The sequence below is a fragment of the Dermacentor albipictus genome, chromosome 5 (genome assembly GCF_038994185.2).
Source record: "Dermacentor albipictus isolate Rhodes 1998 colony chromosome 5, USDA_Dalb.pri_finalv2, whole genome shotgun sequence".
NCBI classification, from domain to species: Eukaryota; Metazoa; Arthropoda; class Arachnida; order Ixodida; family Ixodidae; genus Dermacentor; species Dermacentor albipictus.
Genome location: NC_091825.1, coordinates 150,456,280 through 150,470,665, shown reverse-complemented (window position 1 = coordinate 150,470,665; position 14,386 = coordinate 150,456,280). Strand labels below are relative to the sequence as shown.

The 14,386-nt window shown below is 40.6% G+C and overlaps 1 protein-coding gene across 1 annotated transcript in view; it reads right to left on the bottom strand.

The window, feature by feature from the left end:
- The window catches only part of LOC135915285 (uncharacterized), a 297,520-nt gene that overhangs the window by 195,663 nt on the left and 87,471 nt on the right, over positions 1–14,386 (bottom strand). Inside the window, exons 60-67 of the mRNA XM_070539179.1 lie at positions 11,025–11,051; positions 10,923–10,964; positions 9,398–9,529; positions 7,948–8,168; positions 6,123–6,208; positions 4,811–4,919; positions 3,690–3,848; positions 3,525–3,638 (exon numbers count right to left, since the gene is read on the bottom strand). Of these exons, the coding sequence (XP_070395280.1) occupies positions 3,525–3,638; positions 3,690–3,848; positions 4,811–4,919; positions 6,123–6,208; positions 7,948–8,168; positions 9,398–9,529; positions 10,923–10,964; positions 11,025–11,051 (890 nt within the window). The remainder of the gene's footprint in view (positions 1–3,524; positions 3,639–3,689; positions 3,849–4,810; positions 4,920–6,122; positions 6,209–7,947; positions 8,169–9,397; positions 9,530–10,922; positions 10,965–11,024; positions 11,052–14,386) is intronic.

Sequence of the window (14,386 nt, the reverse complement as noted above, 5' to 3'; positions counted from 1 at the left end):
TTCTGTTTGGGTTCAGATTCAACATGTCCCCAATTTCGTTCTCATTCGGTGTCGTTTCAGAGAAATATGAAATTATAATGGTTTGCAAACCTGTTTGCAACACTGAAGAGGTTTGCAAAATGGTTTGGCAGTAAATCTTATCCTGCCCCATGGCAATATGCTGCTAGTACTATCGACTTGTCTGCATGGCTCATGCACAAGATTTGTCAAGAGAAGGCAAAAGTTTACGAATTACGCAGATGCAGGGAAATTTTCATGTACATATGAAAGAAAGGTAATTAGTGAGAACCTTAAATAATATTGTGCGACAAAAAAACGACACGGACGTGAGAGAACACGACACACCAAGCGCAGGTTGGTATGTGTATATTTATACGTTATGTATGTGTATGTATGTGTATGTACGTGTATGTGTATATGGTATGTACAGGCAGGTATATATATATATATATATTTGCGCTTGGTGTGTCGTCTTCTCTCATGTCCGTGTCGTTTTTTTGTCACACAATATCATTTAAGCAATGGATTACCAACTTGTTCGGAATGCTGCTCTCATTTCGTGAGAACCTCTGCATTAGTGTAAGGTTTGCATGGCTTCCACACTCGTTATTTTGACAGCAGCTGTCTGCTAACTTATGTTGTTGCTAAAGGTATTTAACTACAGGACTGGTAGTGAGCAAACTGTGGCATGCGATCTATGGTGTCAAAGATAGCACTAATTCACATTATATTACAAAAATTACTACTACAAACTTCTAGTTTGTAGCAAAGAAAGAAGCCAGCATCTGACATTTCGCTCAGTCTACTGCTTTTTTAGAAGCAGTTGAGGACATTGACGCTCCCGAATGATGAACAAGAATGGTTCGTGCTGAACCATATGTCGATCTTTCTTATGCATGTGCACATGGCGTGTAGTCTTGTGCTAGCTAAGGGTGGACAAAGAAGTAAGAAGCATGCACAATGTGTCCTTTCCTACAACTTTTCCTATTTCTACAACTCGAAGAGCATTGTATGTGGCTTGGCTAAGCATCAAACATGCATTGAACCATGGCACGTAACAAAAGCAGATTTCACATGCTCTTTACAGCCATGGTTACTGCTCACTGATAAAGTGACAGCATTCATTAGTGACCACAGTCTTATTTTAACAAGTCATGCAGCTAAACTCGTTGATATGCTTCGAGGACTTCGTCTTTTCCACTCTCCATGTTTATCTTGTTAACTAGTATTAGTAACAAGTTGACCTAATGGACAAATTGGAAGTGTGACCAGAAATGTTGATTCCACCGAGCCCCTAAAAGAACTCTTCAGCCGCGAAACATAACTGGCATGGCAGACTTCAGAAGTGCAAGTGTCTCTCCTGAGGTGGCCACCAGCACATGCCTATGGTCTATTCCCATTCTCGTACCCTTCGCAACTCGTTAGTTGTGCTAGTAGGGTGTGCTGATTGAAGTAGTAGTGTTTCTAACAATCGTGCAAATAATTGAGTACCTAGTGTCAACTTATACGCTTGAGAGGTTTCGGGTCGAACCAGTAGTAGTTTTTCTGGTTCAAGTTTGGGTTCAAGTTCTGCCCAAAATTGCGGTTTGAGTGTGGTTTTTGGTTCGGGTTCAGTTTGACAACTTGGTTTCAAATGTGAACATTTTGTATGTGCCATCTCTGTATGCACATGTTGCCTTTCCACTAAATAACGAAAATATTTGGCAGTGGCACTTGTCATGTTTATCTTATCCCTGTTGTTTGTTTGTTTTTTATTCCAATACTCGCTTCTACAACATAAGCACAGACACTTCACGCAAGGCAAGCTGTTTGTCCTCACTGGGACACAAACCTCACGTGCAATGAACTAAATCATGGTTCTTTCAATGTGTTCAAATCCATAATTTCACAGCCTATCAAAGTATTTAGAAAACTCTTTAATGCCCCTATTCCTAGGCCAGTCAGAATAAAGTCTTACAGAATACAGCCTTATCATGAAGCCCCTTTAAAAGAAATTCACATTATTTACGGAATCTAATCAAAGGCATCCCAAACCTAACTTTACCTCCATAGTTCGTGTTAGCACAGCTTGGTGTAAACCATGTCTTCTGCATTCATTCCCAGTACTCAGTGTAATCAATCGATGATGAGTGATAGTGAAAGTAAGTGCAAGCATAAAAGTGAATGAGCGTTCATAAGTATAAGTGGTTGGCCTGTGTATGCAAGTGATTCGAGTTTCAAAAATCCTAGCAATGTTTAGAGAGATTATTCCATATGAGCAATGCGTCACAGACCGCAATTGGAACAAAGAGGATACATTTTTTTGTTGGTCACAAAGTCGGAGTCGGTGAAACCAATGCAAGTGAGAATGGAAGCACAAGTATAGTACCGTATAATAGTGCCTTTGCAAGGGTCTGAAAACTGCCTGCGTGTTACAATCAGATACGAAACCAAAACCGCGTTAGTGGTGTTGGCAACAGTCTACCGTCAGAGCTGTCAAATGCAGTGTTGTCACCATCACAAGATAGCGGCAGAGCACGATCTCTTGAAGGTTTCGGTGGATTCATTTTGTGCTCGAATACGATAACTTCCAGAGATATACTACTAATACTTTCTCAAGATTTCGCGTGACTTGGCACCAGATGCATCAGCATATATGACCACCAGCATTTCTGGTGCTTTACCAAGCTCTCTATCTGCACAGAGTCACATAAGATATCATGAGTGATCGCTCGAGAATATCGCCTTGTGTGCTTGGTATTTGTGGCAAATGAAATGCAAATGACAATGACGACAATGTGCCACTTCTTTATGAAAGCTCATTTTTAAAAAAAGTAAAAATTCTGCACGTTTTTTCTGATCGTGAATTTCGGGACATACATTTTTTTTTATAAATCAGGCACACATTACACTCGTGCATATTACGTTCAGATGCTCTTTTATTTTCTTACTTCAAGTCAGCAAACTTTGACAGCATGTTTGATTTTGGGGCTCGTTAGAATCGTGCAAATATGGTAATTGGTGACCACTTTTACAGAAGTATGGCCATAAGTGTTCACATTTGGCAATACACCAAATTCAGTTAACGTGGCTATCACTTAGTTTGCCACATTTGCTGCCTGGGATTTCCTGCCATTCATAACAAGACCTTAAAGCAGAGCTAGGGACTTGAAATGGACTGAAAATTTTAATATTGAGCAGTCTTTCAAGGACATTGCACAAAAAAGGCAACATGTTTTGAGAAGCTTATCAACAAACTTAGTGCAAGCCTGTGGCATTTGGGGCATTTGACTACAAGAGTTTTGTGAAGACCATCAATCAGCAGTTAGCAGCAGTATTTATAAGCATGCAGATTGCCCAACAATGGTCCAGCATTGACCATCAGAGGCCCTATTGCATAGGCACTACCAGAAAGAAAAAAAAAATGATACAGCACTGCATGTGACTGGTATACAACATATTCAACAAGTGCAGCAAAGCTGCAGTAAGGTAATTGTGCTAGCACAACCAGACCGAAAATATTGTTTTATTAATTTTACACTCACTTTCCAGGACACCGTGTGTTCGTCCTCATATGTCCAAACTGTCTTGTCTGAAAACTGCACCACGGTCTTGAATCCAGTGAAGAAGCCTTCAAAGATTCCAGAGCGAGGACATGTCTGAAATAAAATAACATGTCAACGAGATGCTGCGACATATACTGCTCTTACCTCATAGTAGTTGACCCAGGTTTCTTTTTCACATGGAGCACCGAATTCAGTTCTGTTGTCTTTCACAACAAACCTCAGCGTTGCAAAGTTAAGTGAGAAACACATCATTGGCTGATGTTTCTTGTCCACAAAGGCTTGCATAAAAAGAGCCGACGCCGCCTGTGATAAGAACAAGCACCCATTATGTAATAAACACACTTTACATCCCAACCTGCTTGAGATGAAGTGTCTACAGTTCCAAATTTTATACGGGAAGAAGGAACTTTCACCAACAAAATTTTATTTCTTCAAGATGTTGCAGTCTTCAGCTTTAGGCCAGTATCTATAGCAAAAGGCCCTGAAACACTTTTCTAACAAATCATACAATGGCCTAATTATTAAAGTATGTCGTTCCATCATGCCGCAAAAAATTTCTGAATCCTTCAGTCAACTATAAGTGGAGTTATCACATGAATACCTGGATTTCTCCCTCTTTTCATCTCCATTAGAGTGCTGGAAGTTACACAGTGCAGAAGCCGAGATGGTAAAGCATTGGCTGAAAGTTGAATGTCGCAGTGACAAAAGGGATCGTTGCGGCACCCCATGGTGGCCACGGTAGACTATGCTATGTCACACACCGCTGCCATCTCGGAGGCCACATGTAGCAGATACAGCTACGTGCAGTGCAAAGATAAAATAATTTTCTGTCTTCTTGAGATCCCAGACACATATTTTTAGTTTATTTACCTGGAAATTAATAATGATGTTCTCGTGATCACGAAATCAGTCAGTAGCGTTGGTGGGCCAGATGCTTTCGATAATGACATTGTGGAGCGAGAGCAAGCAACTGTTCACTTATTTTGACATAAGATTGTAAATTCCCTGCTGCATGCAGCACAATAATATTTGGCTCACATGTTCACAGGAGCCTTGCTAACAGATTGGTAATGCTTTTTTACCATATTCAAAAAGTGTTTCAGGGGCCCCTTTGAGTAAGGCTATTCTTTCATGCAAGCATATCATGCTGCACAATTTTTTGTTTACTGTTCAACAAGCTAATTACATATCTCCCTTGTTTTCTTTATATATCTCCCTTGCTTTCTTGGAAATTTATTGAGCCAACAGTGAATGTTAAAACTCACCAAGTCATTATTCTCATCCTGAAGGATTGATCGTGTGGATGGTAATGTTATTCTGCATGGAGATTCTGGTGACTTGCGGTGCGTCATGAATATCAGCATGTCCACAACCCTAAGAGAAAAAAGCTACCGTGTACAAATGTGTACTAATACACAAGTGACAACATTCACTACACACACATTCACAAAGTGCTGTGTGTTCATGTGTTCCACTACATACATACATACATACATACATACATACATACATACATACATACATACATACATACATACATACATACATACATGCGTTCCACTAGCATGTATGCCACACCAACTTTAGCAGGTTTCACACAAGTACAGTTCATTAGGCGATCCTTTCAAAAAGTTTATAAGCATAAGTACTATTGATTTTTGTTAACAGAGGGACAAAATAATGCTAGGATGACTAATGCTGGGCTTACTGTCACCAGCTGGAGTTGGTGCTGTTTAAGAAACACGGAACATATTTGTACATGATTCTGCTAACACAACAATACTGTGAAAGTTAGGATACAGTGTGAAGAGTCTGGTACCAATGAAAAAAATTTATGTCAGAAAAGAAGTTTGCCGTTTCACCTGAAAGGTAAAATATTGAAAGTGAAAGCAAGGTACCAGAACACACCAAGTAAAGCTCATTTATGGGCAGCATCAAGTGCAGTAAACCTTCACTTACTAAGTAAACAAGTGTGGTGTCACATACCCAAAAACACATATAAAGAGCGTTCATTCCATAATTGCAAGCACCACTTTGTAGGACATCACGCAGTCAGCTTCTGCAAGCTAACGTTCCATGTTAAGCTCCCTTTACCGTTCCAATACGCTGTGGCTCCTTAATTGAGCAGATCATGCGACCTCCAATGCTCGGCACAAAGGAAGAGAGTGCACATCAAAGCACCAGCCCTGTCACCTTAGTGCTTGCCTTTACAAAATCTGGCTGGGAATCCTGCTTGTCCTGCCTAACAATTACAAGTGCTTTAGGTACACATTTTTGTAATCAACTACACACATATGTGCACTGCGTTAATTGGAAAGCCGTGTGCTTCCAAAGCAATTGCCATTGAACATTCATCACATCAGACTTGCCCCTATGCAAGACAATTTGAGTAATGTTCTACATATTACTACACCAAGGATTGTGCTAAGAGATAGCTTGTGCTAACATTTTAAAGACAAAAGTCAGGCCTGTTACCTACATTACATTCTTCTTCAGCTGATGAAACCTGTAGGTTTTCCTGCCACATGCATAAAATGCCAAGACTTCATACCAAAATTTACAGATATATTAACTTACTCAACAAATGGAAGCAAAGCAGTAGGTTTTTCAGTCACGGGAGAAGCAAGCACAAGCTTCAGATCAGGATAATTCTTCTTGAACAGCTGAAAAAAATAATAAATAAATAAATAAATAAATAAATAAATAAATAAATAAATAAATAAATAAAGAACAGTTGGTAAACTCAAGTAACATCAGTGGCACTGAAAAGTGACCTGGCCTAGTAACTGTCTGAGGAAAGATAGGAACATTAAGGACATGAAATTTCCGAAGCTTGCACTCACTGTCCAGTAGTAGAACTCCAGATACAGTAGAACCTCATTCATACGTGTTGAAAAAAAAAAATGCAACATACTAATGGGAAAAATGACGATCTGAAGTCACTAAAAAAAATTTGGCAGACTCAACTGTGGTTGACATACATATAATGCAAAGCATTGTGCAAATCGTTGCAGCATGAGACACCGACGTAGGGTAAGCTGGTAGGGCCCAAGACGTGTGTTGTCATTCTGCAGCTTGGGCAAGCTTATGTTTGCACTCCTTGAATTTGGACAGAGTCAGAAGCTTCTTCAAGTGGGGTATTTTGGTGGTAAGTGTTGACCTGCCCACTCTGTGCTAATTGCTGTGGCACGAGATGCTGACATGTGTACAGCTGGTTGGATCCAAGTGACTCGAGACATGTCATTTTCCTAATACGTAGCATTTTAACACAGCGACAGGAAACCGAAATAAAATCGAGCAGGTGGAGGATGCCAGAATATAACGTCTATGATGCCACCAGAGTGAAACGTAATGTTCACCTCGTATCATCTGCAGCAGGGAATGGCATGTTTGGGTTATCACCAAATAAAATTGTCCGGTACACTTCCAACGGCATTACACCCCATGCACTGTGAAACATATAGGTGAAGATGCTTATCACAGTAGCATTGGCGGCAATAGCTGTGAATGCAGCGTGCGACAACACAGGAGGAGAGAGAGAAGGTGCAAGCTTTAATGATATGCTGGACATGATAGCCTGGGTGATCGCCTGACGTGCTACTCCAGGTGCAGGGTGATGACCTGGAAAGATTAGCTGGTACCAGAATAGGAAACTGAGTGCCTGGCAACGTTTTCATGTGACATGGGCGGGCGATTGCTATTCTCCATATCGTGTACCTTGTGCTTTTTCTTGTTTTCATGGGATCTAGCGGCCGAAAACCATATCATACAGTGACAGTTTGACGATGTGCTACATAGTAGTGCTGAAAGATCACATTTTCCAGGAACACATTAACCGACAAAAAATAAGCACAACTGTATTGGGTCATTTTGTTTCTCCTCGATTGTGAGCATTAGCGTTGGGAAATTATACGCAATGGGATCGCATCAACAAGGTTCTACTGCATAGGTTTTTTTCTACTTATTTTTTGTTCTCCATAAAATCTCAGTTGTCAGTCAGCACTTGTCCTTCATAGTCTGCATGTGTCAACACACTTTTTGTGTTATAATCAACATGAACCTCCCAACTGTCCATCTTGCTGTAAAGAATAGTGTGTCCATGTGCTACAATGTTTACACCTAATCTATCTGCTCTTCCAGTTGAAGCTTCTTTATTTAACCAACGTTTTTGCAATTATTATGCTTTGTGTTAAGACATGCATAGTGAAGTCCAATGAAGGAAAGTGGTTTCAATTTTTATTCCACTGGCATCAGTAACAAAATGCTAATATGCCGTGTAAACATCTGCACTAGCGACAGATGACAGTATTTCATACCCCTCTCCTAATCACGCAAGGTTTTAGAGAAAAATGTGGGCAGTAATTATCTTAAAACTGAAGTTGCTTTAAGTTGAAGAACTCACATTTGCAAAGAGAAGCAGATGTTCTGTGATCGCATCTGTTACATCGGGCATCAGAAATGCCAAACTGCCCAATCCCTTCTCTTGCAGCCAGGCACCCAAGTTCGCAGCATAGCTTATGCTGTCTGAGAGCAAAAGTTTCCAGGTATCATTGGTTACCAGAAATCCAATAACTGCCTGCAGGTTGGGTCGAGACTTATAGCGCAAAAATGTTTCAAATGTGCCTGAAAAAAAAAAAGATATGTGCAAGCCACAGCATGATAAAATTGTAGCAACAGAAAATGTCAGTGCCGATATATATATATATATATATATATGTATATATATGTTTTTTTTTTCCTGGCATATGAAATGTTGCAGCAGGGAACTCCGAAACATCTACCACTATAATTCTATTCTGCATGGTCAAAATAGTTCAGAGCCCCTAACCACTCAAAGCATTTCAATAGACCAGGTGTAGCAGTGGAATGTAAAATTTGAAATATTTTTTTTTGTCAATCACAGCTACTTGAAAAAGATCACAACAACAGCACCTGTCCCCTCTAATAAATGTACAGATCTACTACGATTCCTGCTAGTCTGCATTTCAAGGCACTGCGATGAAGCATACAAGATAATTTTAAAACCACCTAAAGCAATAGATTAGGCTATGTTTTTTTGTGGCACAACAAAGGCACAACACTACACCTACAGCAGCTTATGAAATTGATTTTAGGAGCTTAGGCAGGTGCTGTGATGCTTTGTATATGAAAATCAGCCATATTTTACAGGGTCCTTCTGAGCTCGGTGAGTAAACATATTGTGTAAGTAGAACACAAAGCTGTGAACATCTCAGCCAAGCTCTGTAGATGAATGCTGAGCATGGAGATAACGAGAGAAATGTAAAGATAGTCCCATTTCTTTTTGAAGAGAGGACTCTGCCTTGCATTTCTTAACTGGTGCACAACAGCCAGCTGACGTCTGGGAGAAGCAGCCTATGGACACCAGCCATTGGGCAATAAAGCTCTTCACTGCGAAGTACTCATATGCACAAGCTCATGCACGCCAACCAAGCACACTCTTAAAGATCTTTGAGAAAATGGGAAAGCAGTAGTTAATTAACGTGTCTCCATCTGTCCCATCACTTCTTGTTAGTTGCTTTCAAGGAGCCTTTTCAGGGGTCCACCACAGAAGGTTACCATAACATGCCATGCAAAAGACGACAATAAAGTAAGGCATGAGAGATAAGGTATTGCTACCAGTGTCACTGCAGCTGAGGGGAACTGACAAATTGATGAAAAATGCTGAAAGTCAACATTGTACTTTTCATATATCTCCATTCACATTACATCCTTCTTAAAAATTCCTTCAGGAATATCTTTTTTAACACTCATTTCAACACGTTGCTCATGTTTTGAGAAAAAAAAAATGTTTCAAGAACCCTGTAAAAGTTTCCAGTTGACTGAAAACATACCACCCATGAAGTCACGAAAAGAATTCTTCCTGAACCTCACATTGGGGTCAAAATATAACAGGTAATCACAGTACTCCACTGGAAATTTGTCAAAGTCTGGGTAGTTGTCAGTGATCACACAAACAAGGGACCCTGTAACATAAACAAGCACTGTATTAACTTTCCTAATTCAACACAATTCACATGCAAGCAAAACACTAGGCACCACCCACAGGTCACTCAGAAATGCATCATGCAGAAAGAAAACACCAGAGGGGGAGAAAAAAAAATGCTCTGGACAAATGCTTCATGGGCCCTCAGCTCCAATATGGGAAGAAGGGAAGGGAGAAAAGGTTTTGCATGAGTGCAAAACTGCTTAGTTCTTTCTTTTGAAACCAGGCACACAAGTTGACCGCACTCAAGAGATGAAGTTCATCACAATAAAAAATGCAAAAGAGCAGGCTGCAAAGAATGCGAAGAAAATTCATTCCTGTTCCACTCCACTAGGGACACATGCATAATAAACCAATAAGCCCCTGCACCACAGACACCAGATATACATGAATTACTTCCTCTAGCAAAGGCTCACATTACAGTGCAGTTCACTCCATCTATAATAGTGATGATAATTGTGAAGTCAGAGTCCTGTGGCTATAATTATTAATACCCGGGCTGAGCTCACATACTTTAAACATGCATTGCAATAGACAATATACTAGATAACCCTTGCGTTACATTCAAAGAATGGTTCAGAATATAATGAAAGGTGCTTTCTCAAGCTAGCAATTACATTAAAGCAAAGCGATGAGTTACGTCTGAGCTAATACAGTATTAAAACATTTCGAGCATCCATATCACCTAACATTGTGCTTTATATTGTTCATGATTAATGCTAAAATAATAATCCAGTTTTACAGAGTTCAGTTCTTATGCTATACTATACTTAACATTGGAGCACAAAATAGAGCAGCTTTAAAAGGTGAACTCTTTTATATCATGCCCTGCTCAGATCACAAAACCAGAAATAAGCTGGCTATACTGAAGTACACCAAATATGCCTAGGTAACAAGTTCTATGAAAACTGTGGGAATTCAAGTTCCTATGGCAACTGGTTTTAACACATGAATTTTGCCGTTATGTAAATTAGTGCTATAATTAGACTGCACTGCAATGCAACAGATCCACGTTCCAAAGAAGAAACTTTTGCGTGGATAAAGAATTTTCTTGGAAAGTCAATTGGAGATGGTGGCAGAAATCTCTCCACCACCTGCTGTAAATCCATCTTTGCTTGTAGACACAGTGAGCCAGAGGGTCCGTCCAAGATGTGCAGTTAAAAGAAATTGGCAAGCTTCCTGTGCATCACTGAAATGGTAATTGCACTTTTGGAAAACCACTTGTGCCAGCACAAGGGAGAGCCACAAAAAGCATTTGAAATGGTTAGCATGTGGTTAACACAACAGTATGTGGAGCATGTTGAAGAACTGCACCTGTTGTGTTGGTGCAGTTCTTCAGGAGAGCACATACAAAAGTGCACTGTGATACTTACGAGAGGCATTCGATGTTCCATTTCTAGCTTCCACCACAGGAACTACGTAGAAAACATGGCGTCACAAAACACTCACTGATGGGTTGCAGGTTGAGAACTTACCTACTTCTTCCCTTGTCGCATGGTAACCTAGAAAATAATTAATAAGAGGTCTAAATTTCAAATGAAAAAAAAAAGAAAACACAGAAAGAAAGAGAAAATAAGAAATAAAGAAAAGTGAAAGGTGGAGCCTAAAACATGTAAGCACAATAGGAAAAGAACAAAACCTAGAAAGGTTTCTTTTTTCAGTGGTATTTCTATTTAGATTGTGAAACCATAAGCTCTTAATATACTGCTTGCATACAGTGGAAGAGTCAAGTAACAATACACACACAACAAACTAAAAAAATTAGATTCAGTGGTTTTATGTACCAAAACCATGATCCGATTGTGAAGCCCTCCATAGTGGGGGGGCTCCAGATTAATTTTGACCACCAGAGGTTCTTTAACATGCCTCATCATCATCATCATCATCATCATTATCATGTCATTATCCTGGTTACGCCCACTGCAGGGCAAAGGCCTCTCTCATACTTCTCCAACAACCCCGGTCATGTACTAATTGTGGCCATGCCTTCCCTGAATCTTCTTAATCTCATCCGCCCACCTAACTTTCTGCCGCCCCCTGCTACGCTTCCCTTCCCTTGGGATCCAGTCCGTAACCCTTAATGACCATCGGTTATCTTCCCTCCTCATTACATGTCCTGCCCATGCCCATTTTTTTTTCTCGATTTCAACTAAGATGTCATTAACTCGTGTTTGTTCCCTCACCCAATCTGCTCTTTTCTTATCCCTTAACGTTACACCTATCATTCTTCTTTCCATAGCTCGTTGCGTCGTCCTCAATTTGAGTAGAACCCTTTTCGTAAGCCTCCACGTTTTTGCCCCGTAGGTGAGTACTGGTGAGACACAGCTATTATATACTTTTCTCTTGAGGGATAATGGCAACCTGCTGTTCATGATCTGAGAATGCCTGCCAAACGCACCCCAGCCCATTCTTATTCTTCTGATTATTTCCGTCTCATGATCCGGATCCGCCGTCACTACCTGCCCTAAGTAGATGTATTCCTTTACGACTTCCAGTGCCTCACTGCCTATTGTAAATTGCTGTTCTCTTCCGAGACTGTTAAACATTACTTTAGTTTTCTGCAGAATAATTTTTAGACCCACTCTTCTGCTTTGCCTCTCCAGGTCAGTGAGCATGCATTGCAATTGGCCCCCTGAGTTACTAAGCAAGGCAATATCATCAGCGAATCGCAAGTTACTAAGGTATTCTCCATTAACTTTTATCCCCAATTCTTCCCAATCCAGGTCTCTGAATACCTCCTGTAAACACGCTGTGAATAGCATTGGAGAGATTGTATCTCCCTGCCCGACGCCTTTCTTTATTGGGATTTTGTTGCTTGCTTTATGGAGGACTACGGTGGCTGTGGAGCCGCTTTAGATATCTTTCAGTATTTTTACATATGGCTCGTCTACACCCTGATTCCGTAATGCCTCCATGACTGCTGAGGTTTCGACAGAAACGCTTTCTCGTAATCAATGAAAGCTATATATAGGGGTTGGTTATATTCCGCACATTTTTCTATCACCTGATTGATAGTGTGAATATGATCTATTGTTGAGTAGCCTTTACGGAATCCTGCCTGGTCCTTTGCTTGACAGAAGTCTAGGGTGTTCCTGATTCTATTTGCGATTACCTTAGTAAATAGTTTGTAGGCAACGGACAGTAAGCTGATCGGTCTATAATTTTTCAAGTCTTTGGCGTCCCCTTTCTTATGGATTAGGATTATGTTAGCATTCTTCCAAGATTCTAGTACGCTCGAGGTCATGAGGCATTGCGTATACAGGGTGGCCAGTTTCTCTAGAAAAATCTGTCCACCATCCTTTAACAAATCTACTGTTACCTGATCCTCCCCAGCTGCCTTCCCCCTTTGCATATCTCCCAAGGCTTTCTTTACTTCTTCCGGCGTTACCTTTGGTATTTCGAATTCCTCTAGACTACTTTCTCTTCCAATATCGTCGTGGGTGCCACTGGTACTGTATAAATCTCTATAAAACTCCTCAGCCACTTGAACTATCTCATCCATATTAGTAATGACATTGCCGGCTTTCTCTTAACGCATACATCTGATTCTTGCCAATTCCTAGTTTCTTCTTCACTGTTTTTAGGCTTCCTCCATTCCTGAGAGCATGTTCAATTCTATCCATATTATACTTCCTTATGTCAGCTGTCTTACGCTTGTTGATTAACTTCGAAAGTTCTGCCAGTTCTATTCTAGCTGTAGGGTTAGATGCTTTCATACATTGGCGTTTCTTGATCAGATCTTTCGTCTCCTGCGATAGTTTGCTGGTATCCTGCCTAACGGAGTTACTACTGACTTCCATTGCACACTCCTTAATGATGCCCACAAGATTGTCGTTCATTGCTTCAACACTAAGGTCCTCTTCCCGAGTTAAAGCCGAATACCTGTTCTGTAGCTTGATCTGGAATTCCTCTATTTTTCCTCTTACTGCTAACTCATTAATCGGCTTCTTATGTACCAGTTTCTTCCGTTCCCTCCTCAGGTCTAGGCTAATTCGAGTTCTTAGCATCCTGTGGTCACTGCAGCGCACCTTTCTTTCTTTCTTTATTCATTTATTCAAGCCATTCCTTACAGAAATGGCCGAGCAGATGCAAGATGTGCCGAGCACGTCCACATCTTGTATGATGCCAGGGTTAGCACAGAGTATGAAGTCTATTTCATTTCTAGTCTTGCCATTCGGGCTCCTCCACGTCCACTTTCGGCTATCCCGCTTGCGGAAGAAGGTATTCATTATCCGCATAATATTCTGTTCCGCAAACTCTACTAATAACTCTCCCCTGCTATTCCTAGTGCCTATGCCATATTCCCCCCCTGCCTTGTCTCCAACCTGCTTCTTGCTTACCTTAGCATTGAAGTCGCCCATTAGTATGGTGTATTTAGTTTTCACTCTACCCATCGCTGACTCCACGTCTTCATAGAAGCTTTCGACTTCCTGGTCATCATGACTGGATGTAGGAGCGTAGACCTCTACAATCTTCATTTTGTACCTGCCACAATGTACATGCCTCCAATGCGTGGGAAATAGGTGTTTCTTTAATTTTGCCCCTATCGAAATGCGGCTGCCGTGACTGGGATTTGATCCTGTGACCTTGTGCTTAGAGCAGTGCAACACCATAGCCGCTAAGCCACCGTGACAAGTTCAAACTCCAACAGCAAAATATATATATATATATATATATATATATCTTACAAAAACAAAATGTTTTTTATTCTTGTTTTAGTTTCATTCTACTGAAGAACAAGAGTGGCAGATTGGGCGAGTTTGTGGTTTTCCATAACGTTTAAAAACAGTGCTAAAGACATACACCGGACGACAGACAACAGTGTGCGTCCCATCCT